This window comes from Saccopteryx leptura, chromosome 7, assembly GCF_036850995.1.
Source record: "Saccopteryx leptura isolate mSacLep1 chromosome 7, mSacLep1_pri_phased_curated, whole genome shotgun sequence".
Classification (NCBI taxonomy): domain Eukaryota; kingdom Metazoa; phylum Chordata; class Mammalia; order Chiroptera; family Emballonuridae; genus Saccopteryx; species Saccopteryx leptura.
Genome location: NC_089509.1, coordinates 45,149,752 through 45,175,869, shown reverse-complemented (window position 1 = coordinate 45,175,869; position 26,118 = coordinate 45,149,752). Strand labels below are relative to the sequence as shown.

Genomic DNA, 26,118 nt, shown 5'->3' with positions numbered 1-26,118 from the left:
AGCTGCAAATGGGAACTGCTCCTGGCGCTTACAGCTAGTTCCTTATATATCCTAAGTAAGCAAGCATATACAGAAGCAAAAGTGGCAGTTACCTATTCGCTAAGGGAGTTGCACATAGCATAGCAACAGGGGCTGGGTCTAACTCATTGGCGAACTTCAAACATAAACTTCTGATAAGGGTCTCTAACCAATGGAATGCAAATGTTTGTCTTCCTTTGTTCTTAGCCTTCCAGGGTCCCTATCATTACCTCCCTGTCTCTGCTTCTGGCAATCCCAGCACACTTTCCTGAATTTAACAATTTGATCTTTTCTTGATCCTTACAAAAACAACCTGAATCCTGTCCTTCCAATCTCCCCTCGGAGGGAACATCAGACAAACTGGACCTGAAGGACATTGTACAAAACAACTGGCCAAGGTTCTTCAAACTTGTAGCCATCGTGAAATACAAAAGAACGGTTCCACATTAAAGGAGACCAAGGGGACACGACATTTCAGTGCAATGTATGATCCTGGCTTGGATTTGAGAACAGGAAAAGAACATTAGCGGAACAGTTGGCTAAATGTGACAAGAGCTGTAGATTAGCAAATAGTATCTTGCCGCTATCACGTTCTGGCTTTGATTATGGTCCTGGAATTATAAACGACGTTAATACGTAGGCTGGCTGAAGGGCGACGGAAATTCTTTGTACATACTGGGCAACGCTGTCGGGAGTCGAAATTATTTCGGTTCCCGTGAAAAGTTGTGAAATTACGGAGTAGACGGAGAGCGGCCCCAGCCGGCTCTCGCAGCGGGTTGGGCGAGCGCGGCCCCCGCCCCGCGCCGCGCGGTGGGAGGGTCGCGCCGCCCGCACTTCCCGGACGCCGCAGTCATGCCCGGGGCCGCGCTGGCCGCGCTCCTGCTGCCGCTGCTGGGCCTCGCCGCCGCCCTCGCGGGTAAGCGCCCCTGCCGCGCCCCCTCCTCCGCCCCGGCCCGGCGGGGACTCTGCCCCTTTGCACGGCCCGCGCGCCCAGGGCGGCCAGGGCTGCGTGCCTACCCGGCCTGGCGCCCTCACCTGCGCGCCCCCCGTGGGCCCGGGTGTCGGGTCGTCCCCACGCCCCTCCCTGTGCAGCGGGGTCCAGCACAGCCGGGTCCAGGCCTCCGCGCGGACCCACTCGGGTGGGGGCTCACTGACAGCGGAGCAGGGGGACGCGGAGTGCACGACCAGAGCACTTGCGGCGCCGCCTGGGGCTGACACGGGAGGCGGGGAGTCGGTGCCGAGATTCCCCAGCTGGGCGCCGCGGGCCCGCTTTTGCTCACGGCGTTGTTTGGCCTATTGGTTGTTTGTTCAAGTTGTTGAAACAGGACAACAGTTCATCCAGGTAACCTCTGCATCCAAGTGGGACGTGAACAGGCTAAGGCTGGATTTTTCTTAGGTCGTGTGATTTAAAAATCTTTGGTCTAGTCTGCGCTTGTGCAAGTGACATCTGAAAAATTACACATGATTAGTCAGTTCCAAAATGACTCCTGAGGAAAAAGACAATTCTATTGAATATGTGTGTTTGGTTTTTTTTAAAAAAACAAACCAAGTTTTCTGTACAAGCATGTCAAAAATGATGGCATAAACGTAAACACTAGGAAAAGAATTTCATCTCAAAACACAACTGGATGAATAATTCCAGGAATTACAGAGGAAAATAAACAAGAGCTTATGTGAATACTTGTGTGGGTTTGAACAAAATGATTAAGCAATAGTTTGATGTTTTTCCCTTCTGAATTTCATTGCCATTTTAGAAGTTTTTGCTGGAAGCCTCCTGACAGGCAGGGATATTTGGAAATATCTCAGTGATGGAGGTGGCAGTAGGGTAAGCAGCTCAGAACTTGGTTACACACCCAAAGCTCCGTTCCTGAAACCTTTTGTCCACCAGCATTTCGGACCAGATATGTCATCTGATGCCTGTGGAGCAGAAACAAGATATGGTGATTTTCACACTGTTCACACAGTTCCGATTGAGCACATTAGTTTTATCTTACGTTGGACTTGAGGGTCTGCAAACACTGAACTGTTTTGAGCCCTCTTTATGCATACACTCATCACGTTTGCGAGTAACATCTAAATGCCCATCTAACCCACCCTCTGGGTGTCCATGCCTTCATACTTCAGGCTAGTCAAAAATACTTTTCTTGTCAGACTTTTAAAAAAAAATCAGTTTCTAGATTTGGCTATCTCTCTCCAGAGAAGCTGTTTTGATCAGCAGTAGAGGGCAAGTTATTTTAGGAAAGTTCTGTTCTTTTTCCTTTTTATAAGTCTAATATGGTTAAATAGCCTTTTCTTCTTTTTCTTTTACATTTTTTTATTGAACTTCTTGGGTTGACATTGCTTAATAAAATTATACAGGTTTCAAGTGTACAATTCTATAATACATCATCTGTATATTGTATTGGGTGTTCACCACCCTAAGTCAACAGATAGGCTTTTTAAGAGCATAAGAAAAGTGCATGTTGAACTAATTAATGCTATTAATTAATCAGCTTCTCTCAGCAAGAAAGGTTTAAGGATTGATTTAACAAGAGCACAAACTTTGGAGTTAGGTACAAACTGGTCAAGTTACCCAACTTATTTCACTTAAGTAAAATGGAGCTAATACCCAACAGAGTTAACTGTGAATCTTGATGAAAACTCTATGTCTAGTACCTATTACAGGCATAGAAAATCTTGGTTTCCTACCCTTTGTTCTCATCATACAAAATAAAGAGTAATTATTGAAATTAGAAAAACATCCTGAGTGCCACTTTATGTGGACGTGTATTGGATGTTTATAGTTACTGAACACATTCACATACATGTTCTGATATAGGGCTAAAAACTGTGTATGTTTTTAATCATAATACTTCACAAATCTCCCATCCAGACAAGATCCTTGGTTATAAGGAATAGTATTTGGCTTAGAACCAAGTCAAAGAGCTTATCAAGGTTTTCACAGATATAGCTGAATGGCAAGATCTTGTGTCTCTGTAGTTTATTCTCATTTATAATAAAAGAACAAAAAGTAAGATATAAAAGAAAAGCTTTTATCTTATTGCTGCATAAAGTAGAGATTTAACGTTGAATCGGAAATTATTGGCCCTGGCTGGTGGCTCAGTGGATAGAGCATCAGCCAGTATATGGATGTCCCAAGTTTGATTCCCAGTCAAGGCACATAGGAGAAGCAACCATCTGCTTCTCTTCTCTTCCTTCTCCCCCTTCTTTCCCTCCTGCAGCCAGTGGCTTGATTGGTTCGAGCGTTGCCCAGGCGCTGAGGATAGCTTGGTACTGGTACCAAGCATCAACCCCAGAAGGGGGTTGCTGGGTGGATCCCAGTCAGGGCACATGCCAAAGTCTGCCTCACTATTTCCCCTCTCCTCACCTAAAAAAAAAAAAAAAAAAAAAAAGGAAATTATTGTTACTGTTCTGTTATTTTGGAGTCATTATGAAGTGATCTTACATGTCCTTAGTTATTTTGAAAATCACAGTGAACAAAACATTCTTTAAATTCCTGAGTAAGGTTTCATAGTATCCCTTTTATTTCTTTTCTTTTTTTTTTTTTTTTTTGTATTTTTCTGAAGAGAAGCAGAGAGACAGACTCCCACATGTGCCCGACCGGGATCCAACTGGCAAGCCCACTAGGGGGTGATGCTCTGCCCATCTGGGGCCGTTGTTCCATTATAACTGGAGACATTTTAGCTGCTGAGGCAGAGGTCATGGAGCCATCCTCAGCATCCAGGCCAACTTGCTCCAGTGGAGCCTTGGCTGAGGGAGGGGAAGAGATAGAAAGGAGAGAGAGAAGGAAGAAGAAGCAGGTGGTTGTTTCTCCTGTGTGCACTGACTGGGACTCGAACCCAGGAATCCACACACTGGGCTGATGTTCTACCACTGAGCCAACCAGCCAGGGCTCATAGTATCCCTTTTTTTTTTTTTTTGTATTTTTCTGAAGCTGGAAACGGGGAGAGACAGTCAGACAGACTCCCGCATGCGCCCGACTGGGATCCACCCTGCACGCCCACCAGGGGGCGACGCTCTGCCCACCAGGGGGCGATGCTCTGCCCCTCCGGGGCGTCGCTCTGTCGCGACCAGAGCCACTCTAGTGCCTGGGGCAGAGGCCAAGGAGCCATCCCCAGCGCCCGGGCCATCTTTGCTCCAATGGAGCCTTGGCTGCGGGAGGAGAGGGGGAGGGGTGGAGAAGCAGATGGGCGCTTCCCCTGTGTGCCCTGGCTGGGAATCGAACCCGGGACCCCTGCACGCCAGGCCGATGCTCTACCACTGAGCCAACCGGCCAGGGCCTCATAGTATCCCTTTTAAAGAGTTCTGTAGTGGTGCTTTTTGTACATAGTGGATGATCAGTATATGTTGCCCTGATCAGTGGTTTTCCATGGGTGGCATAAGATGAGTGCATATAAACGTGTTCAGAGTAAATCCTCATTCTGTGGTTATCACATGGATCAGAATCTAGGTTACCACTTTTTTTTTAGTTATTTGTGGAAGCAGTCCTGTTTGTATTTTAAAATTATTTAAATTAAGTTTATTACACATAACATTCTCAAAAATTGGTTAATAACAAAAATTTTAGGTGTACAACATTATAATTCAACGTCTGTATAGTCTATTGCACACTCCCCACTCAAAGCCTAGTTTCCTGCCGTTACTGTATCTTTGTCCCCATTACCCAGTTCAACTTCCTCTACCCGCCCCTACCTCTCTGGTAAGCACCATTCTCTTGTCTGTGTCTGTGTTTGTTGTTGTTTTGTTGTTACTTTTTTGTTTTGTATTCCACATCTGAGTTAAATCATGTGGTTTTTGTCCTTTTCCATCTGACTTATTTCACTTAGCGTAATCAATACCCTCAAGATTCAGCCATGTTGCCACAAATGGCAATTATTTCAGCATTCTTATGGCTTAGTATTCCATTGTACATATGTACCACTTTGTTCATTGTGCTTCTTTGTTCATTCATCTGTCAATGGACACTTAGGTTGTTTCCATGTATTGGTTATTATAAATAACGCTGTGGCCCTGGCCGGTTGGCTCAGTGGTAGAGTGTCGGCCTGGCGTGTGGGAGTCCCGGGTTTGATTCCTGGCCAGAGCACACAGGAGAAGCGCCCATCTGCTTCTCCACCCTTCCCCCTCTCCTTCCTCTCTGTCTCTCTCTTCCCCTCCCGCAGCCGAGGCTCCATTGGAGCAAAGATGGTCCGGGCGCTGAGGATGGCTCTGTGGCCTCTGCCTCAGGTGCTAGAGTGGCTCTGGATGCAACAGAGCGAGGCCCCAGATGGGCAGAGCATTGCCCCCTGGTGGGCATGCCGGGTGGATCCTGGTCGGGCGCATGCGGGAGTCTGTCTGACTGCCTCCCCATTTCCAACATCAGAAAAAAAAATACAAAAAAATATATAAATAACGCTGCAAAGAATTCATATAGCTCAATAACAACAAAAACAATTAGATTTAAAAATAGACAGAAAATCTGAATAGACATTTTTCCAGACATATAAATGACTAACAGGCCTATGAAAACATGTTCAACATCATTAGTTATTAGGGAGATGGAAATCAAAAGCCATTCTTACAAGTGTTGGTAAGGATGTGGAGAAATGGGAACCCTCCTACACTGTTGGTGGGATTGCAGTCACTGTAGAAAACAGTATGGAGGTTCTTTTAAAAAGTAAGAATAGAGCTACCATAAGATCCAGCAACTCCTCTTCTCGGTATTTATCCGAAAAATATGAAAACACGGATTTGTAAAGATGTAAGTTACTAATTTTGAATTGCCATAGCCTACAAGCCTGTGGGCATGCCCTTGCCTTCTGATGTCATCTCTTACCACACTTCCTGCCGTCTGTTTGTCCACACTGACCTCCTAGGGACTCAACCACCTGCTGGTTCCCCCCCCCAGACTCCCCCCATCCCGGTCCTTGGCATGGTGGCCCCAACCCCCATCATCCAGATCTCTGTTCATATGTCCCCTCCTCAGTCTTCCTGAACACCCCCTTCTCTGTCACATCCCTGTTGTATCTTCTGCAGAACACTTCATCCTCTCTGAATGCACTGTGTGTTCCCTGTCTCCTGGCTTGTTCCTCCCCTTACCAAGAGGAAGCTCCAGAAGACTTGACTATCTTGAGGGGTTTTGTTTTGTTGTGATTTGTGTCTCTGGGCTTTATTTTAATTTATAATAAAAGAACAAAAAATGTTTAGATAAATAATTTAAAAAGTAGGGGGCATATTGGGATTGTAATTTCTTTCAAATTATCTTACTTCTGCTGTGAACTCATCTCATAATTGAATTCAAAGCATTAAGTCATCTTAATCTATTGATGTGACTTTCTGAACCTTGTGGACAGCGCAGTTATATTTCAGGGCAAATTATCTCACATATAGTTTTTGTAAATTTTGAATGTTGATAAATGTTAATGTTTATTTCTCTTCCAATGAAAAAGTGGAATTGTGCCTGTCCAGGCAGTGGTGCAATGTATAGAGTATCAGCCTGGGATGCTGAGGACCCAGGTTTGAAACCCTGAGGTTACCAGCTTGAGCACATGCTCACCAACTTGAGCGTGGGGTCACCAGCTAGAGCATGGGATCATAGACATGACCCCATGGTCACTGGCTTGAGTCCAAGGTCGCTGGCTTGAAGCCCAAGGTTGCTGGCTTGAGTCCAAGGTCGCTGGCTTGGGCAAGGGGTCACTTGCTCTGTTGGAGCCCCCCAGTCAAGGCACATATGAGAAAGCAATCAATGAACAACTAAGGAGCCACAACAAAGAATTGATGCTTCTCATCTCTTTCCCTTCCTGTCTGTCTGTCCCTGTCTTTATCTCTGTCTCTCTCTCTTTCTCACTAAAGAAAAAAAAAAAGTGAAATTGCAATTAGGTGTTATTTTAGGATTTCTTTTATTATTGAGAAGCTTTTAAAATGTGCCCATGTATTAAAAACTAGTTTTACAGTGGTGTTATTGACAACTTTTATAATACATATCAAGTATTTCTTTCCTTTTGTGGGTCATTTTAGATTTTGAGAATAAATCTTGAGACTGACTCTCTAAGCAAATGGCTCAGTGATGCCCAGTGAAAGGGTACAGAGTAATACTGACTGGTATCCCCATTCTATGAATAAATCTCACGACAGCTCTTCTGAGAAGGGAGATGAGAGGACAAGGTGGAAGTGGACATCTTGGAAGCTGGGTAGGGAGGCGGACATGGAGAGGAGGTGGAGTGTCAGAATGGCTGGATTTCCTTGAGATTCAGGGAGAACTTGTAGCCCAGGATATTGGGCTCAGGATTAGCTGGGGATATGGAACAGCCACTCTGCCATACATAATAAACATGATAAATAGCTCCTCCTCTTCCTCTGTCTCTGCCACAGTTGCCTTTGTTGGAAGGTAAGTGACTATAGCTCATATCTTAATGGGTGAGGAGCAGAGGTCATATTATTGACAAAGAAAAAAATACAGTCTTTGCCTTTCTTTTGTTAACGTTCAGAACAAGTATGTCCCAAGGATCACTTCCTCTTATGCTGTGCCTGGTTGTTTAAAAAAAAAATTATAAGGGAACAGAGAGTTCTGTGAGAACTGCCCAGTAATGTGAAATATTCCTGTCGTTATGGCATTTTATTCTTTTAGTACAGGGTAATCTCAGGCAGAGGAACTATATGGGGACTTTTGGAGTTACGTTAAATACAAGCTTTAAAATTTTTCATCAGGCTCCTAAATTTCTGAACTAATTTAATCAATAGAATTATTAAATTATGAAATCCATAGTCATTTAGGTGTATTATTAATAACCACTTACCTTTTGGTAGTGCTGCAAAGAATAAGAGTAATAGAAAAGTACTTTGCAGAGAGCTTTGTGGGCAGGGTTTGTCTTGTATACTTTACCAAAGTATATTTTTTTGAAATATATTTTATAAAAATATTTACAGAACCTGTTATTGAAAACATGGCAGTATTTTGGGGAGGCAGGATTACAGCAAGGATAGTTAGCATTGAAGAAGCCTTAGTTTACCCTTCCATTCATGAAGTGTGTGAACCTCAACTTTCCTCACAGGAGGTAACCAGCCTTTACATCAAAATTGTTCTTCTCAGAGTAAAACTGTATGTCTTGAGTAGTGCTTAAAGCTTGTTTCTGAGGCAGGCATTCTGCCCTATAGCCTGAGAAGAAGGATTTAGTGCTGAATTAACTAACTGCAGTTCCTGCTAATGCTGAAATGAGCCTCAGGAGAAGGCAGTTGAAGCATTTGAGGAAGTGAGTCAACAATTTTTATATTTTTTTGCCTATACTGTTTGTATACTTTTTTAGCCTTATGTATTGCTTATTGAATTGTTCAAGAATGGCTTTTGATTTGCTATAACTGTTATCATTGCCCTGGCCAGTTGGCTCAATGGTAGAGTGTCGGCTTGGCGTGCGGGAGTCCCAGGTTCGATTCCCAGCCAGGGCACACAGGAGAAGTGCCCATCTGCTTCTCCACCCCTCCCCCTCTCCTTCCTCTCTGTCTCTCTCTTCCCCTCCCATAGCCGAGGCTCCACTGGAGCAAAGTTTGCCCGGGGCGCTGAGGATGGCTCTGTGGCCTCTGCCTCAGGCGCTAGAATGGCTCTGATTGCGGCAGAGCTATGCCCCAAGATGGGCAGAGCATCGCCCCCTGGTGGGCATGCTGGGTGGATCCTGGTCGGGTGCATGTGGGAGTCTGTCTGACTGCCTCCCCGTTTCCAACTTCAGGAAAAAAAAAAAAAAAAAAAGGCCCTGGCTGGTTGGCTCAGCGGTAGAGCGTCAGCCTGGCGTGCGGGGGACCTGAGTTCGATTCCCGGCCAGGGCACATAGTAGAAGTGCTCATTTGCTTCTCTACCCCCACTCCCTCCTTCCTCTCTGTCTCTCTCTTCCCCTCCCGCAGCGAGGCTCCATTGGAGCAAAGATGGCCCGGGCGCTGGGGATGGCTCCTCGGCCTCTGCCCCAGGCGCTAGAGTGGCTCTGGTCGCGGCAGAGCGACGCCCCGGAGGGGCAGAGCATCGCCCCCTGGTGAGCAGAGCGTCGCCCCTGGTGGGCGTGCCGGGTGGATCCCGGTCGGGCGCATGCGGGAGTCTGTCTGACTGTCTCTCCCCCTTTCCAGCTTCAGAAAAATACAAAAAAAAAAACACCTGTTATCATCGTCACCATATCCACGCCAATCTCAGAGGCAGTCATTGCTGTTCTATCCACATAACTTTTATCCTTCAGCTCATTCAGATCATTTTTTATGTCATATTTATAATGTGATCTTCCTTAGCCACCTTTCTAAGCTTGCAACCCTAATCTCTACCCTACACTAAGGATCTGCTTCTCTGTCTCAACTTTTCTCGTTAGTATCATACTTATCACTAGCCATGGTTGCTACCTGCACGATGGCCCTAATGATTCCCATCTCTGATATTCATACTCTGTGTACCCCCCCCACATTGATTAGGGCTGACCTATATAACCAACAGGACAGTGTGGAAATAATGAGTGTTGAGTCCCAAAGCTGGATTATAAAAGGCCTTGCCCTCTTGCCTTGTTCTCATTATCATCACTTGGCCCCCGAGCAGCCCAGTGGAGAAGTCACGTGGTGAGGAACTGAGGCTTCCTACCCACAGCCCGCACCCACTCACCATCCCTGCGAGTGAGCCTTCTTGAAGGCTGATCCTCCAGCCCCTGTTCAGTTTCTGGATGGCTGTGGCCCCTGGCCAACATCTTGACTACAACTTAAGAGACACCCCAAGCCAGAAGCAGCTGCTTCCAAATTCCTCACCCAGAGAAACTGTGTGATATAATCAAGTTTTGTTGTTGTTGTTGATTTAAGCTGCTGATTTGCTATTGCTAAGTTGAGCAATAGATTGCTAATATACTATCGAAATATAAAACGCATTCTAACATTATTTTATGTACTTACCTTGTCTTTGTGCATCTGCTTCAACTAGAATATAAACTCCTGGACAACAGGGAATTTTTTTCCTTTTTGTTCACTGCAGAATCCCTAAAGCAATTTTCTCACACCAACGCGCTGAGACAGGGACTGTTATCATCCCATTTTACAAATAAGGAACTTCAGCACAGTAAGGTTAGGTTACATAGCCAAGATCATGTAGTCAGAGCCAGACTTTTCTCCATAGCATGACACGCTCAGTCAGAACCCTGCCCAGCCCCACTTCTCTGTGTGCTGTCTCGTGTTACGTACAAGACACTGTGACAGCTATGATTGGGGGAAAGTTAAATTTAAGGCGTGGTCTCTGTTGGTAAGCAGTTAACAGTTGAACTGGAAAACAGAATTAATATCAGATAACTGGCATTTGATCAGTGTTGTATGAGTGTGTGTAGTCATCAAAAGGTAACATAACCCCTTTTTCAAGAATGGTGACCTATAGTTCTTATGCATAGGTCTTCATGGTTTGTGTCATATTATGCTCACCACCCTAATGACAACTAATCATAATAGGGAAAATTTCCTTCATCAAAGGCTGACTGCTCTAGGCTAAGCAGCAGCCCATGGTAGGGACCTGGTATAAGAACCCCGAGAGGCCCATGTGACTACTGAGATAGGAGCTGCAGCTTTCTTATTACTTCATGTGTCTTTACAATAGATCTCTGCCATTTAGGGTAACCTGAGCAAGTCTGTAATCCTTGTAACCAGAAAAGGCCTCTCACACATTGCGTAGCCCCGAGTCCAGTAGAAGTTCCAAGGAGCTGGAGGTTAGAGGAAGGAGAGAGTGGGACCCTTCATGGAGAAGTGACAGACTGATGAGCTGGCACTGAAATAGGCATATGCTTTCATCAGTAGATGCTTTACATAGCAGAGTTCCTTATAATTTATTAAGTATAGGAAGTACACAAAAGTAATTCATAAATTTTACCTCATATGGTGTTGAATATATTTTTATATACTTGACAGACGTGCTTTATTCCATATATAAGGTATTTTTAAAAATTATTGATTTTAAATCTTCATTTTGATTTTTAATATTCTTGAGTTATTTACTAACAATAGAAAATACTATGCATAGGTTTGACTAGAAATAATACAAGAGAGCCTTTCTCAGTCCATGGTTCAAGAACTCCAGGAATATACACATAAAGGTGTTTCAGATGTCATTTCATGTTCCTATGGAACCTGTTTCTATTTCAACTTTTTAAAATTCCATAATGCTAAAGAAAATACAAAAGGAACCAGGAAAAAATAAAAGAAGAAAAAATATCAAGTTTATAATTTGGAATATCTGCCCTGTGACTTTCAATTTGAGTTCATTCTGGAAAGAACTGTTTTCTCTATTCTGTCTTAACACGTAAAACTATCTGGTGGGAGAAGGGGAGGAGGGAGAGGCCTGCCTCATTTACTCATTCAGCGAGGACTTGGCTTCTTACTAGGTGCCAGAGACTGTGATGGAGTTTTTTTGCCTTTTTTCTTTTTTGCATAGCAAATTCATTTATCCTGTGAGGTGTAGCTTAAATATTGCCTCCTTTTCGAAAGGTCCCTTACTCTGAAGTTATTCTTTTTTCAATAGTTTTATAGCATTTTGCCTATCATCCATGTCATGTTTATGTATCTGCCTCTACCATCAGACAGAACACTTTCCATGTGGTACTCGTTCTTCTTTCTCCGGGCTCCACAGCACCACCCATCCGATCTGACACGCAGGACTTGGGTGGATGCTAGCTGGAGAGACAAAGAGTCTTTAATAATAACTTGTCCAAAAGCTTGAAAGTGGGAATTCTTCTCTTGATTGTAATGGAGTGGGATTATAATGCTGCCACTAAGAACAACTAGAAAACCTAGATAAAATCCCATGAGAATTGTATTTGCGTTTCAGAGAGCTGCTAAGGCAGTTTGTTGAGGTGAGCCCAACATAGTCTGTTACTTTTCCCCTTAGAAGAATTGCCAAAATTTAAAGCAGTTAAACTAAAAGTAGAGCAGACTTTTTGGCAGCCTTATGGTGTTCAAAGAGACAAAAACTTTAGTTTAACTTGTCAAAGTGGAGAAGCTCTAGTTAAGATCCAGGCTTTCAAGTAAGATCCATGGATATTGGGCCTCACAAAAGCTATAGCACCCCCTCAGGTCAGCTCAGTCCCTGATTGCATTGAGGTAACCTTCAGTTCTCAAGGTTACCAGATTCCTTTGCAGAGAAGAAGAACATCAGGAGGCTCTTCAATTTTTTTTTGCACAGTTTCTAGTATTTGATTAAAAACAAACTACGAGGCAACAAGACATAAGCCAAAGGGTAGGTGTGTGGGTGAGGAACCAAAATAGACCAATAAGTGACTTAGAAATTAGAGTTATCAGAATTGGGCTTTAAAATACCTGAAATAAGTTCAAAGATGTAGATAATAAGATTGAGAATATCATCAGAGACCCAGAATTTATAAAAATATAAACAGATTGAAATCCTGTTTTTGAAACATCACTAACATTATGAACTCAAAAGATGAGTTTCCCAGCATTTTTGTTAAAACTTAGGAGTAGATTAGTAAACCAGACAGAACAAAAGTATAGCATGGAGAGTATTATAACTATATGAAAGAGCAAAGAGAACATGGTGAGGAGACTAGCATATGTGTAATGAGAGTCCCAGGAGGGGAGCAAGAGAAAATAGAAAAGGATTATCTGAAGTAATAATAGCCAAAATCATTCCAAAAGTGACCGATGAAAATAAGCTACAGATTCAAGAGGTACGTTCATTGGTTTATTAGCAGGAATAAAACAAGAATAAAAATATAGGTATATCACTGTCAAACTGCTAAAAACCAAAAGAAAATCTTGAAGCAGCCAGAAAGAGCCACATTAGACGACGAGATTTCTCAATAGGAATGATCAAAGCCAGAACAACAAAATTACATCTTAAATTAAAGATAAGCTGACATTCTAGAATTCTGCATTTGCAAAAATACCCTTCAGACATGAAGGTAGTATAAAGACATTTCCGAAAAAAAAGAAGTAATGGAGTTGGTAGTAGACTACACTTAAGGAACCACCATGCCCTGGCTGGATAGCTCAGCTGGCTAGAGCAGGGGTCGGGAACCTTTTTGATTGAGAAAGCCATGAATGCCACATATTTTAAAATGTAATTCCGTGAGAGCCATACAACGACCCGTGTACGTTACGCATTATCCAATAAAAATCTGGTGTTGTCCCGGAGGACAGCTGTGATTGGCTCCAGCCACCCGCAACCATGAACATGAGCGGTAGGAAATGAATTGATTGTAATACAGGAGAATGTTTTATATTTTTAACGTCATTTTTTTTTATTAAAGATTTGTCTGCGAGCCAGATGCAGCCATCAAAAGAGCCACATCTGGCTCACGAGCCATAGGTTCCCGACCCCTGGGCTAGAGCATTGTTCTGACTCACAGAGGTTGCTGGTTTAATCCCCAATCAGAGTACATGCAGAAACAGATCAGTCTTTCTTTCCCTTCCCCTCTCTCTAAAATCAATAAATTTTAAAAAAAATCTTTTTTAAAGAAACACCAAAGGAACTTCTTCAGGCAAATAGAAAATTATCCCATTAGGTAACACAGAAATATAAAAAGGAATGAAGAGCAACAGAGTAGGTAAATAGTGTTTAAGTCTAAAGGATCATTCGTTGACCATGCAAAATAGTAATAAAAACTCAAAAAAGGGAGGTCCATGACATTAAAATATTATAAGATCCTAGCACTGTCTAGGAAGTGGTAAAAGTACTAATTTATTTTAGGTACTAATAAATTTTAGGTAAGGTAGCATATTTTAATTTCCAGGGTACCCACTACAGAAATAAAATTAAAGAATATGTAATTGATAAGCTAAAAAATAGAATTTAAAAATGTTTAGTAATCCAAAAAGAAGACTAAAGGAGGAAAAGGGAACATAAAACAAGTAGGACAAATAGAAAACAAATAGTAAGAGGGGAGATATAAACTCAAATATATCAGTATTTACCTTAAATATTAATTGAAATATTCTAATTAAAATATCAAATTGTATTTTTTAAAAACCTACTTGCTGCTTATAAGAATTATAATCATTTTAGAAAAGTGTCAGTATCTGCCAAAGCTAGACACATGTATACAAATGCTCTGTGGCAAAAGGAAGCAAGCGGTATGAGGCTGGGGTAAAACTCAGGTCTCGTCCATCAGGATAATTTTAAGTAGCTCATTGTACTAAATAGGTTATTGATCCAGCTGCTATAACAGTGACTGGAATTAACAGTGGACTTCACCAGACAGAAGTTTATTTTCTTTGTCATTACAATCTGAGTTGATTTGATGGTTCCAAAGAGGATCCTTCTATCTCCCCCCCCCCAAGCTGGAAACCGGGAGGCAGTCAGACAGACTCCCACGTGCGCCCGACCGGGATCCACCCAGCATGCCCACCAGGGGGCGATGAGCCATTCTAGCACCTGAGGCGGAGGCCACAGAGCCATCCTCAGCGCCCAGGCAAACTTTGCTCCAGTGGAGCCTTGGCTGCGGGAGGGGAAGAGAGAGACAGAGAGGAAGGAGGGGGGAGGGGTGGAGAAGCAGATGGGCGCCTCTCCTGTGTGCCCTGGCCAGGAATCGAACCCGGGACTCCTGCACGCCAGGCCAACACTCTACCACTGAGCCAACCGGCCAGGGCCAGGATCCTTCTATCTTGTCGCTGTTATTCCTAGACTGTTCCATTATGTTCAGAATTAAAGATGGCTGACTACATTCTAGCCAGTGGGAAAGGGGAACTATGACCCAGGGAGCACACTTCTTCCTTTTAAAGGCATATTTTATACTTTCCAGTCCTGCTCACCCCTTATTATCCAGAAGTCACTAGAAGACTGGGAAATAATATAACTTGGTGGCCATGTACTCGGTGCTATATAAGAAGCTGAGGTCTAGTACTGCAGGCAACTCGTGGTCCCTGCCATACTCCGAGCTTAGGAAAATCAAGGTTGCTGAATTTAGACCAACATAGATGATTGTTAAGTTCTGATCTTTGTAATAGGGCATTCTACTTGTTTGTGTTAAAATTATAACTTAAAAACAAAGCTAAGTGAAATCTTAGTGATTTTCCCTGTACAGACCTGAGAGAATGAGGGAGATTGATGCCATGCGCTCCTTGCATCCTTAGAACTCAGTAAATTCCTCGTATCCTTCGTCCATTCTGGCCAGTGAAACCCAGCTATTACAGGCCTACTTTTGCTTCCAATGCTAATAATGAAACTCCAGAACCAAGGCTTTGAAATGTATACCTTTACAATGAACAACAACAAACGAGACCAAGATAGAAACAAAGGAGATGCCCTCTACCTCACAGCACTAGAGGAGATGCAGTCCTGTTCCATAGAACCAGTGCAAAGAATCTGCTTGGATGAGGTGCTAAATTAAGAACATTCATAAGAACATCAATCTTATTTTCCTGTACAATATGAAAACTTGTTGGAATATTCATAACCTAGCAACTTGTTTTCTCCTCTGGCCTTGGAAGTATATTTTTAACAAAAAGATCTTGTAAAACTAACTTTTGGAGTTGTTACTGCATACTATGAAGATAACCTTAAAGAGAACTTGTCATTCTGATTGTCTTCCTTGATAGTTTGCTGCCTTGGCAATAACGCTATAATTTACATCTGAAGTCCTAAGCAATCCAAAGACTTAGAACTCTGATCTGTAAAATCGAAAGAGAATCATTTGCCCTGTTCTCTTTTCCCACATATACAATGGAGAAAAATAAATTACTATCACACTCAACAATTTATTATTTTAACAAAGGCTGGTAGCTTTGTTGCTAAATTAACAAGGGAAATTGCCTTTTCCCCCCCGAATATCTAGTATCTACTATTCTTATTTTTTGGAATTCATGATATTCTTATTTTCAAGTTACTTAACAGACTTTCTCGTTTTCCACACAGACTGTCCTTCGTCCATGTGGGTTCAGTTCCAAGACAGCTGTTACATTTTCCTCCAGGAAACCATCAAAGTAGAAGGCATAGAGGACATCAGAAATCAGTGTACTAACCATGGTAAGAAACTTCTTAAACTTTCCCCAGAAATCAGTAAATAGTGTTCACTTATTTCCTTAAATAAAAACAATGATTTTGTTGTATCTCACTTTAACCTGGGTCCTTATGATAATTTTATTGTGATACACAAGCCACAGGCAGTGGAATTGGGTGTACATTGAACTCTTGAGGTGAAGGCAGTTGTTAGACAATACCGTTCTAGGAGTGGCAGAACTTCAGCAACAGCAGTATTTATTTAATGTGCCTGCTCTGGGCTATGCACTGTGCTTTAAGCATATCATGTATTTTTTAACTGACTTCAATTATTACAACAAACCTATTAAGCAGTTTATTTTTAACCTCCTTTTATCAAGAGAAGAAATTTAGTTATTTGTTAAGGGGAACACAGGTAATAATTTGGCAGAGCCAGAATTCAAACCAGGGTCTGCTTCCCTTTAGGACCAGAGTTCTTAACATTGTTATTCTGCCCGGAAAGTGCTGTGTCAGGCATGTCTGTGGGCAGAAGTCAGGTTATATGGGACCAGAAGTAAGACTGTGGGTCAAGAAGTGTATGTTAAAGGAAGATGAGTAAAAGGGTATTTGTTAGAGGATATACTTAGTGTTCTCTGGGAAATATATTTGTAACTTTACATTGTGAAATATTTTAAATAAAAATGTTATTTTTATAAAGCTACTCTTTATATATTTGACTGTTTAGCCCAAAGTGCATCCTGTTGTTAAGCTCCTAATTGCCATCATATCATCGGTTCAAAATTAAACTATGATGTGAACTTCCATTCAAGATGGCAGCATAGGGGCCCTGGCCAGTTGGCTCAGTGGATAGAGCTTTGGCCCAGTTTGTGGAATTCCTGGGTTCTATCCCCAGTCAGGGCATACATGAAAAGCAACCATCTGCTTCTCTTCCCCTCTCTCTCCCTCTTTTCTCTCTCTCTTCCCCTCTTGCAGCCAGTGGCTCAATTGGTTCCAGTTTCAGACCTGGGTGCTGAGGATATCTCAGTTGGTCCAAGCATTAGCCTAAGGCACTGAGACTAGCTCAGTTGAATAGAGAATCGGTCCCAGATGGGGTTTGTCAGGTGGATCCTGGTTGGGTGCATGCAGAAGTCTATCTCCCCTCCTCTCACGTAAAAAAAAAAAAAAAAAAAAAATGGCAGCCTAGATAAATGTGGAACTCGAATCCTCCCACAGCACATCAAAATTACATCTAAACTACAGAGCATCAGCAAGAGAAACTGATATCAAAATAAACAGACAGCCAACTAAATGGGAACTGATATTTTCAAACAATAGCTCAGATAAGGGTCTAATATCCAAAATTTACAAAGAACTCATAAAACTCAACAACAAACAAACAAACAATCCAATAAAAAAATGGGAAGAGGACATGAACAGACACTTCTCCCAGGAAGAAATACAAATGGCCAACAGATATATGAAAAGATGCTCAGCTTCATTAGTTATTAGAGAAATGCAAATCAAAACTACAATGAGATACCACCTCACCCCTGTTAGATTAGCTATTATCAACAAGATGGGTAATAGCAAATGTTGGAGAGGCTGTGGAGAAAAAGGAACCCTCATACACTGTTGGTGGGAATGTAAAGTAGTACAACCACTATGGAGGAAAGTATGGTGGTTCCTCAAAAAACTGCAAATAGAACTACCTTATGACCCAGCAATCCCTCTACTGGGTATATACCCCAAAACCTCAGAATCATTGATACGTAAAGACACATGTAGCCCCATGTTCATTGCAGCACTGTTCACAGTGGCCAAGACATGGAAACAACCAAAAAGCCCTTCAATAGAAGACTGGATAAAGAAGATGTGGCACATATACACTATGGAATACTACTCAGCCATAAGAAATGATGACATCAGATCATTTACAGCAAAATGGTGGGATCTTGATAACATTATAAGGAGTGAAATAAGTAAATCAGAAAAAAACAAGAACTACATGATTCCATACATTGGTGGAACATAAAAACGAGACTAAGAGACATGGACAAGAGAGTGGTGGTTACCAGGGGTGGGGGGAGGGAGGATGCAGGAGGGAGGGAGGGAGGGAGAGAGTTAGGGGGAGGGGGAGGGGCACAGAGAAAACTAGACAGAGGGTGACGGAGGACAATCTGACTCTGGGTGAGGGGTATGCAACATAATTTAATGACAAGATAACCTAGACATGTTTTCTTTGAATATATGTACCCTGAATTATTAATGTCATCCCATTAACATTAATAAAAATTTATATAAAAAAATAAAAATAAAAATAAACTACAGAGCATCTATCATTCAGAACCACCTGAAATCTAGCTGAACAGAAGTATAAGTAGGGAATTAAAGAAGCCATATCAAGACTGGTAGGAAGCACAGAAACACTGCACAGGCTGGTCCCACACCCATGTGTGGCTGATAAAAATCGGGAGGGCTTTCTCTGCTGTGGAGGTTCTCCCTGAGGAATGAAGGGGTCCCTGCCCTACATTGGGCCCCCCCGCCTAGGGTTCCATTGCCAGGAAGAGTGTCCATCACTTCTTGCTGTAAAGAACAATGGGGACTGTGGCTGAGTGAGACAAAGGGCTGCAAGAGTCCCAGGCAATTCCTCTTATGTTCCTTGTGTACAGACTTACTTGGACTCACTCCCTTTGAGCTCTCATGCTGAGGCAGCAGCTTGAAAGGAACCAGGGACATATGGGGAGGAACTAAGTTGTCTGGCAGCAGGTGAGAGATGGGGGTGGGGTGCAGCTTTCTGTCAGACCAAAGTACTGACAGAGGTTATGGTTCCTTTTCTGAGAACCCCCTCATCCCCACAGAATTGTTGGGTGGACTCCATATCAGAGTTGTTATAACCAGGCTCACATTGTTTATCCTACCCTGTGACTGCCTGAGCTTGACCTCTCCTAGACATCTCCAAGCCCAACACAAGTAGTAGGCATCTACACATCACTTTGTAGCTCATGTGGTGGTCCCAAGCAGAACACAGATAGTGGCTGACCGTGGACTGACCCTCATAGAAGGCCCAAGAGCCAGCATATCCAGTAGACAGCTTCAGACCACACAAAGCACCACTCAACCACCTCCACAAGTGACAAATTCAAGAGACAGACTCAGCAGGCACCAGAGCCCCAGTGAAGTAAGTCCTGTTCCATGGGGTAGGCCTCTGCACAGCTGATCCTCCTGGGTAGTAGCCAGACGTTGCAGCTGATCATCCTGGGGGTATATACCTCCCACTGATGTGCCAACAGCAATCAAGGTTCATTTACAACAGGAGGTGTACACAGCCTGCACTGGGTGGTGCACCTGGAGTGCCCAGCTTGGGTGATTTGGGAAGCTGTGCCACTGGACCCGACAGAACACCTACTATATAAGGCTACTCTACCAAGCCTGGGAGATGTAACAGCTCTACTTAATACATAGAAACAAACACAATGAGGCTGCCAAAATGAGGGGACAGAAACATGTGAAACGAAAGAACACAACAAAACTCCAAAAAAAGAGATCTAAGCAAAATGGAAACAAACTACTAGATGCAGAGTTCAAAATCTGGTTATAAGGATGATCAGTGAACTTAGAACTTCAACAGCCTGAAAAAGGTCATAGAAATCATAAAAAAGAACCAGTCAGAAATGAATGCTACACTAACTGAAATGATGACTAATTTACAGGGAATCAACAGTCGAGTAGATGAAGCTGAGAATCAAATCAGTGATTTGGAATACAAGGAAGTAAAAAACACCCAATCAGAACAGCAGATCTAAGAAGAAATAAAAAAATTCATAGAAACGAATGATAATGAGCATACAACAGCTCAAAATTTATGGGACACAGCAAAAGCAGTACTTAGAGGGAAGTTCATAGCATTACAGGCATACCTTAAGAAGCTAGAAAAAGCTCAAATAAGCAACTTAATCCTGCATCTAAAACAACTAGAAAAAGAATAGCAAGTAAAGCCCAGAGGTAGTTGAAGGAAGGAAATAATAAAGATCAGAGCAGAAATAAATGACATAGAGGCTAACGAAACAATACAGAGGATCAGTGAAACCAGGAGCTGGTTCTTTGAAAGGGTAAACAAGATCAATGAACCTTTAACCAGACTCACCAGGAAAAAAAGAGAGAGGACTCAAATAAATAAAATTAGAAATGAAAGTGGAGAAGTAAAAACTGACACAACAGCCCTGGCCAGTTGGCTCAGTGGTAGAGCATCAGCCTGGTGTGCAGGAGTCCCAGGTTTGATTCCCGGCCAGGGCACACAGGAGAAGTGCCCATCTGCTTCTCCACCCCTCCCCCTCTCCTTCCTCTCTGTCTCTCTCTTCTCCTCCTGCAGCCAAGGCTCCATTGGAAAAGAGTTGGCCCGGGCACTGGGGATGGCTCTATGGCCTCTGCCTCAGGCGCTAGAATAGCTCTGGTTGCAACAGAGCAACGCCCCAGATGGGCAGAGCATCACCCTCTGGTGGGCATGCTGGGTGGATCCTGGTCGGACGCATGCGGGAGTCTGTCTAACTGCCTCCCCGTTTCCAACTTCAGAAAAATACAAAAACAAAACAAAAATACTGACAAAACAGAAATACAAAGGGTTATATGAAAATACTATGAAGAACTGTATGCAAAAAATTAGACAACCTATATGAAATGGACAAATTCCTTGAAACATACAATATTTTAAAAATCAATCTGGAAGAATCAGAAAACCTAAACAGACCGATTGCAACAAATGAGATCGAAACAGTTATCAAAAAACTCCCAACAAACAAAAGCTCTGGGCCCAATGGCTTGACAAGTGAATTCTATCAAATATTCATTGAACAATTAACTCCTATCCTTCTCAAGCTATTTCAAAAAATTCAAGAGGAAGGAAGACTTCCAAGCTCCTTTTATGAGGCGAGCATAATTCTGATTCCAAAACCAGGCAAAGACACTACAAAGAAAGAAAATTAATAGGCCAATATCCCTGATAATCTAGATGCTAAAATCCTCAACAAAATATTAGCAAACCAGATCCAGCAATATATGAAAAAAATCATACACCATGATCAAGTGGGATTTATTCTGGGGAGGCAAGGCTGGTACAATATTCGCAAATCAATCAGTGTGATTCATCACATAAACAAAAGGAAGGACAAAGACCACATGATAATATCAATAGATGCAGAAAAAACATTTGATAAAATCCAGCACCCATTCATGATCAAAACTCTCAGCAAAGTGGGAATACAGGGAACATACCTCAACATGATAAAAGCCATCTATGACAAACCCACAGCCAACATCATACTCAATGGGCAAAAATCAAAAGCAATCCCCTTAAGATCAGGAACAAGGCAGGGGTGGCCCCTTTCACCACTTTTATTCAACATAGTTCTGGAAGTCCTAGCCACAGCAATCAGATAAGAAGAAGAAATAAAAGGCATCCAAATTGGAAAAGAAGAAATAAAACTATCATTATTTGCAGATGATATAATATTATATATAGAAAACCCTAAAGTCTCAGTCAAAAAACTACTGGATCTGATAAATGAATTCAGCAAGGTGTCAGGATATAAAATTAATACTCAGAAATCAGAGGCATTTTTATACACTAACAATGAACTGTCAGAAAGAGAAATTAAGGAAACAATCCCCTTCATTATTGCAACCAAAAAAAATTTACCTAGGAGTAAATTTAACCAGGGAAATTAAAGACTTGTACTCGGAAAATTATAAAACATTGATAAAAGAAATCAAGGAAGATACAAACAAGTGGAAGCATATACCGTGCTCATGGTTAGGAATAATAAACATCATTAAAATGTCTATATTACCCAAAGCAATTTATAAATTCAATGCAATACCAATTAAAATACCAAGGACATACTTCAAAGATACAGAACACATATTCCAAAAATTTATCTGGAACCACAAATGAACATGAATGGCCTCGACAATCTTGAAAAGGAAGAACAAAGTGGGAGGTATCACACTTCCTGATATCAAGTTATACTACAAGGCCCATTGTACTCAAAACAGCTTGGTACTGGCAAAAGAACAGGCATATAGATCAATGGAACAGAACAGAGAACCCAGAAATAAACCCACACCTTATGGAAAACTGATATTTGACAAAGGTGGTAAGAGCATACAATGGAGTAAAGACAGCCTCTTTAACAAATGGTGTTGGGAAAATTGGACATCTACCTGCAAAAAAATGAAACTAGACCACCGATTTACACCATTCACAAAAATAAACTCAAAATGGATAAAAGACTTAAATGTAAGCCATGAAACCTAAGCATCTTAGAAGAAAACATAGGCAGTAAGCTCTCCAACATCTCTCGCAGCACTATATTTGCTGATTTATCTCCACGGGCAAGTGAAATAAAAGACAGGATAAACAAATGGGACTATATCAAACTAAAAAGCTTTTGCACAACTAAAGAAAATAAGAACAGAATAAAAAGACAAACTACACAATGGGAGAATATATTCGATAATATATCTGATATGGGGTTAATAACCAAAATTTATAAAGAACTTGTAAAACTCAACACCAGGAAGACAAACAATCCAATCAAAAATGGGCAAAAGAAATGAATAGATACTTCTCCAATGAGGACATACAGATGGCCAATAAGCATATGAAAAAATGCTCATCACTAATTATTAGAGAAATGCAAATTAAAACCACAATTAGATATCACCTCACAACAGTCAGAATGACGCACATCAACAAAACACAGAATAAGTGCTGGCGAGGATGTGGAGAAAAGGTAACCCTCCTGCACTGCTGGTGGGAATGCAGACTGGTGTAGCCACTGTGGAAAACAGTATGGAGATTCCTCAAAAAATTAAAAATTGAACTGCCTTTTGACCCAGCCATTTCACTTTTAGGAATATACCCCAAGAACACTATAGCACTGTTTCAAAAGGAGCGATGCACCCCCATGTTTATTGCAGCATTGTCCACAATAGCAAAGATCTGGAAACAGCCTAAGTGTCTGTCAGTGGACGAGTGGATTAAAAAGCGATGGTACATATACACAATGGAATACTATGGGGCCATGAAAAAGAAGGAAATCTTACCTTTTGCGACAACATGGATGGACCTGGAAACTATTATGCTAAGTGAAATAAGCCAGGCAGAGAAAGAAAAATACCATATGACCTCACTCATTTGAGGAATCCAATGAACGATATGAACTGAGAAACGAAACTGAGACAGAGGAGGGATCAAAGGGACCAGAGGGAAAGAGGACAGAGGGAAAGGGGATGATAGGATGGGATAAACCTGAAGGGAAGGGGGAGGGTGCTATGGGGAGGGCAGGAAGGGAGATGTTGAGGGGAATATGGGGGAGGGGGCTGCATTCGAGGCAACACTAGAATCTATGTAAACATAATAAAATCAATAAAAAAAATACTTGTGTCTGACTTCCTCTACAACTCAACTGTAATTAGCTGTATTTGCTATTTTTCTTGTGTGTGTGTGTTGGTGTGTGTGACCAAGACAGAGAGAGACATAGAGAGGGACAAAGGGACAGACAGAAAAGGAGAGAGATGAGAAGCATCAATTCTTCATTGTGGCACGTTAGTTGTTCATTGATTGCTTTCTTATATGTGCCTTGACCGAGGGCTACAGCAGACCGAGTGACCCCTTGCTCAAGCCAGTAACCTTGGGCTCAAGCTGGTGAGCCTTGCTCAAACCAGATGAGCCCGCGCTCAAGCTGGCGACCTTGCGGTTTCGAACCTGGGTCCTCTGCATCCTAGTCCGATGCTCTCTCCACTGTGGCACCGCCTGGTCAGGCTGCTATTTTTCTTTACCAAAGCAAAACAAAATTGAGGCCCTGGCCGGTTGGTTCAGTGGATAGAGTGTTGGCTCAGCATATAGCCTTCCCAGGTTTGATTCCTGGTCAAGGCACACAGGAGAAGCGACCATCTGCTTCTCTCTCCCTCCCTCTCCTACTTCTCTCCTTCCTCTCCAGCAGCCTGTGGCTCATTGGTTCCAGCATCGGCCCCAGACACTATTGTTCGTTCCTACGAGTATCAGCATCAGGTGCCAAAAATAGTTAGGTTGATTTGAGCATCAGTCCCAGACAGGGCTTGCCAGGTGGATCTTGGTCAGGGCACATGCAGAAATCTGTCGCACTATCTCCCCTCCTCTCACTTAAAAAAAAAAAAATTGAAAATACCCAGCAACTTGTGATGTGATTTTTGATTGCTTCTTTCAAAGTCCATTAACTTCACTTGTTCAATCAGGGTAACCATTTAGGAATTTTAAATTGTTGTATGTAAACTTGCTTATACAATTTGACTTATGCATAAAGAATAGGTTTTTTTCACAGTTAAAATGTACAAATTCAGTTTGTCTGACTGATTTATTAAAATTTCTCATACATTTCTGCTAACCTCACTATTACTTGATAATTGTCTTCATATGCTTCTACTCTGGAAATACCTATTTCTTTGATGAGTCGGAAAATTAGCTAAAATTAGTTTATAATGCTGTTACTTATTTTGGGGTAGAACAGTGTTTTGGTTTAGAACAGTGTTTGCTATGTATGCAGAAGGAAAACACAAAGAATACTAGAAATTCATATTTGGATTTATTAAATTTTCACAGCTATACAAAATCATCTTTTTTTTTTTTTCTGAAGCTGGAAACGGGGAGAGACAGTCAGACAGACTCCCGCATGCGCCCGACCAGGATCCACTCGGCACGCCCACCAGGGGCGACGCTCTGCCCACCAGGGGGGGATGCTCTGCCCCTCCGGGGCGTCGCTCTGCAGAGACCAGAGCCACTCTAGCGCCTGGGGCAGAGGCCAAGGAGCCAACCCCAGTGCCCGGGCCATCTTTGCTCCAATGGAGCCTTGGCTGCGGGAGGGGAAGAGAGAGACAGAGAGGGGGGTGGGGGTGGAGAAGCAAATGGGCGCTTCTCCTATGTGCCCTGGCCGGGAATCGAACCCGGGTCCCCCGCATGCCAGGCTGACGCTCTACCGCTGAGCCAACCGGCCAGGGCCCAAAATCATCTCTTAAACTTATGTGTACACAGTAAGTGGCTTGTTTACTTTGGGCTGCAGCGCTGTACTTAGAAATATTTCTTGTGCTTTGTGCTAATTACTTGATGTTACTCTTCCTTATTCTTGATATTATTTGTTTAAAAAAATAATTGTGAAAAAAAAAACTAGGAAACAATTGTGAGGCTAAAATTTTTATTTTGCTACATTTACCCTTAACATATATTATCATTATAATAGAAAAATATTTTAAATCTTTCCTTTTTATGATCTATGAGCTATGTCACTAGCCATAAAAAGAATTAAAGACCCAAATTACATCTAGTTTCACTCATAGGGTCTTATTTGTTAAATGAAAGTGTGTCTTCTTTGCCTGACATAGTAACTTAAGTTTATATAGTATTTAATTAGATTACAATGTTAAAAATCATTAAACTCCCACTGGCTGCTACAGGGTTAGAAAAAAGGATGGAAAATTCATCTCTGAACACTTAAGCTTCAAGTATAGCTTACTTCAGCATTTCCCTTGAGAATTTTTCTAGTATGGCATATTTCAAAGTACAATTAAGTACTAGGGTAAAACCGATTAAAAGGCTTAAATGAGACAGAAGGTGACAGCAGCTGGAACTGATAAGAAAACCATCATTGTTTTTAAAAATGAAGATATGACTCAAACCTTACTGAATCTTGACTTTGAATTAATTAAAATATTTTAAAATTCAGTTTTATTTTCCTTTGCAAAGTTCATTCTTAATTACACAATTAATAGATGATCAGTATAGAAAACTTAGAAAAACATGTATGCAAATATTTAAAAAATAAAACAAAATCACCTTAAACAGCAGCACCCTAAGGAAATGTAATGACTGTTAACATTTTAGTTATGTATCCTTCTAGACTCCCCACCCCCTCAAGCAAATGTATTTCAATAAATTTTTGCTTTAAAAAAAAAAAATATATATATATACACACACACACACACACACACACACACACACACACACACACACACACACACACACACACAGCTTGACCAGACGATGGCGCAATGGATAGTGCATCGGACTGGGTGGTAGAGGACCCAGGTTTGAAACCCCGAGGTCACCAGATTGAGCGCAGGTTCATCTGGTTTGAGCGCTGGCTCAACAGCTTGAGTCCAAGGTCGCTGGCTTG

At 42.1% G+C, this 26,118-nt stretch overlaps 1 protein-coding gene across 2 annotated transcripts in view; it reads left to right on the top strand.

Annotated features, from left to right (window-relative positions):
- The window catches only part of LY75 (lymphocyte antigen 75), a 154,402-nt gene that overhangs the window by 115,849 nt on the left and 12,435 nt on the right, over window positions 1–26,118 (top strand). For both annotated transcript variants that reach the window (XM_066346475.1, XM_066346476.1), the window contains exon 35: window positions 15,854–15,964. In XM_066346475.1, the coding sequence (XP_066202572.1) occupies window positions 15,854–15,964 (111 nt within the window). The remainder of the gene's footprint in view (window positions 1–15,853; window positions 15,965–26,118) is intronic.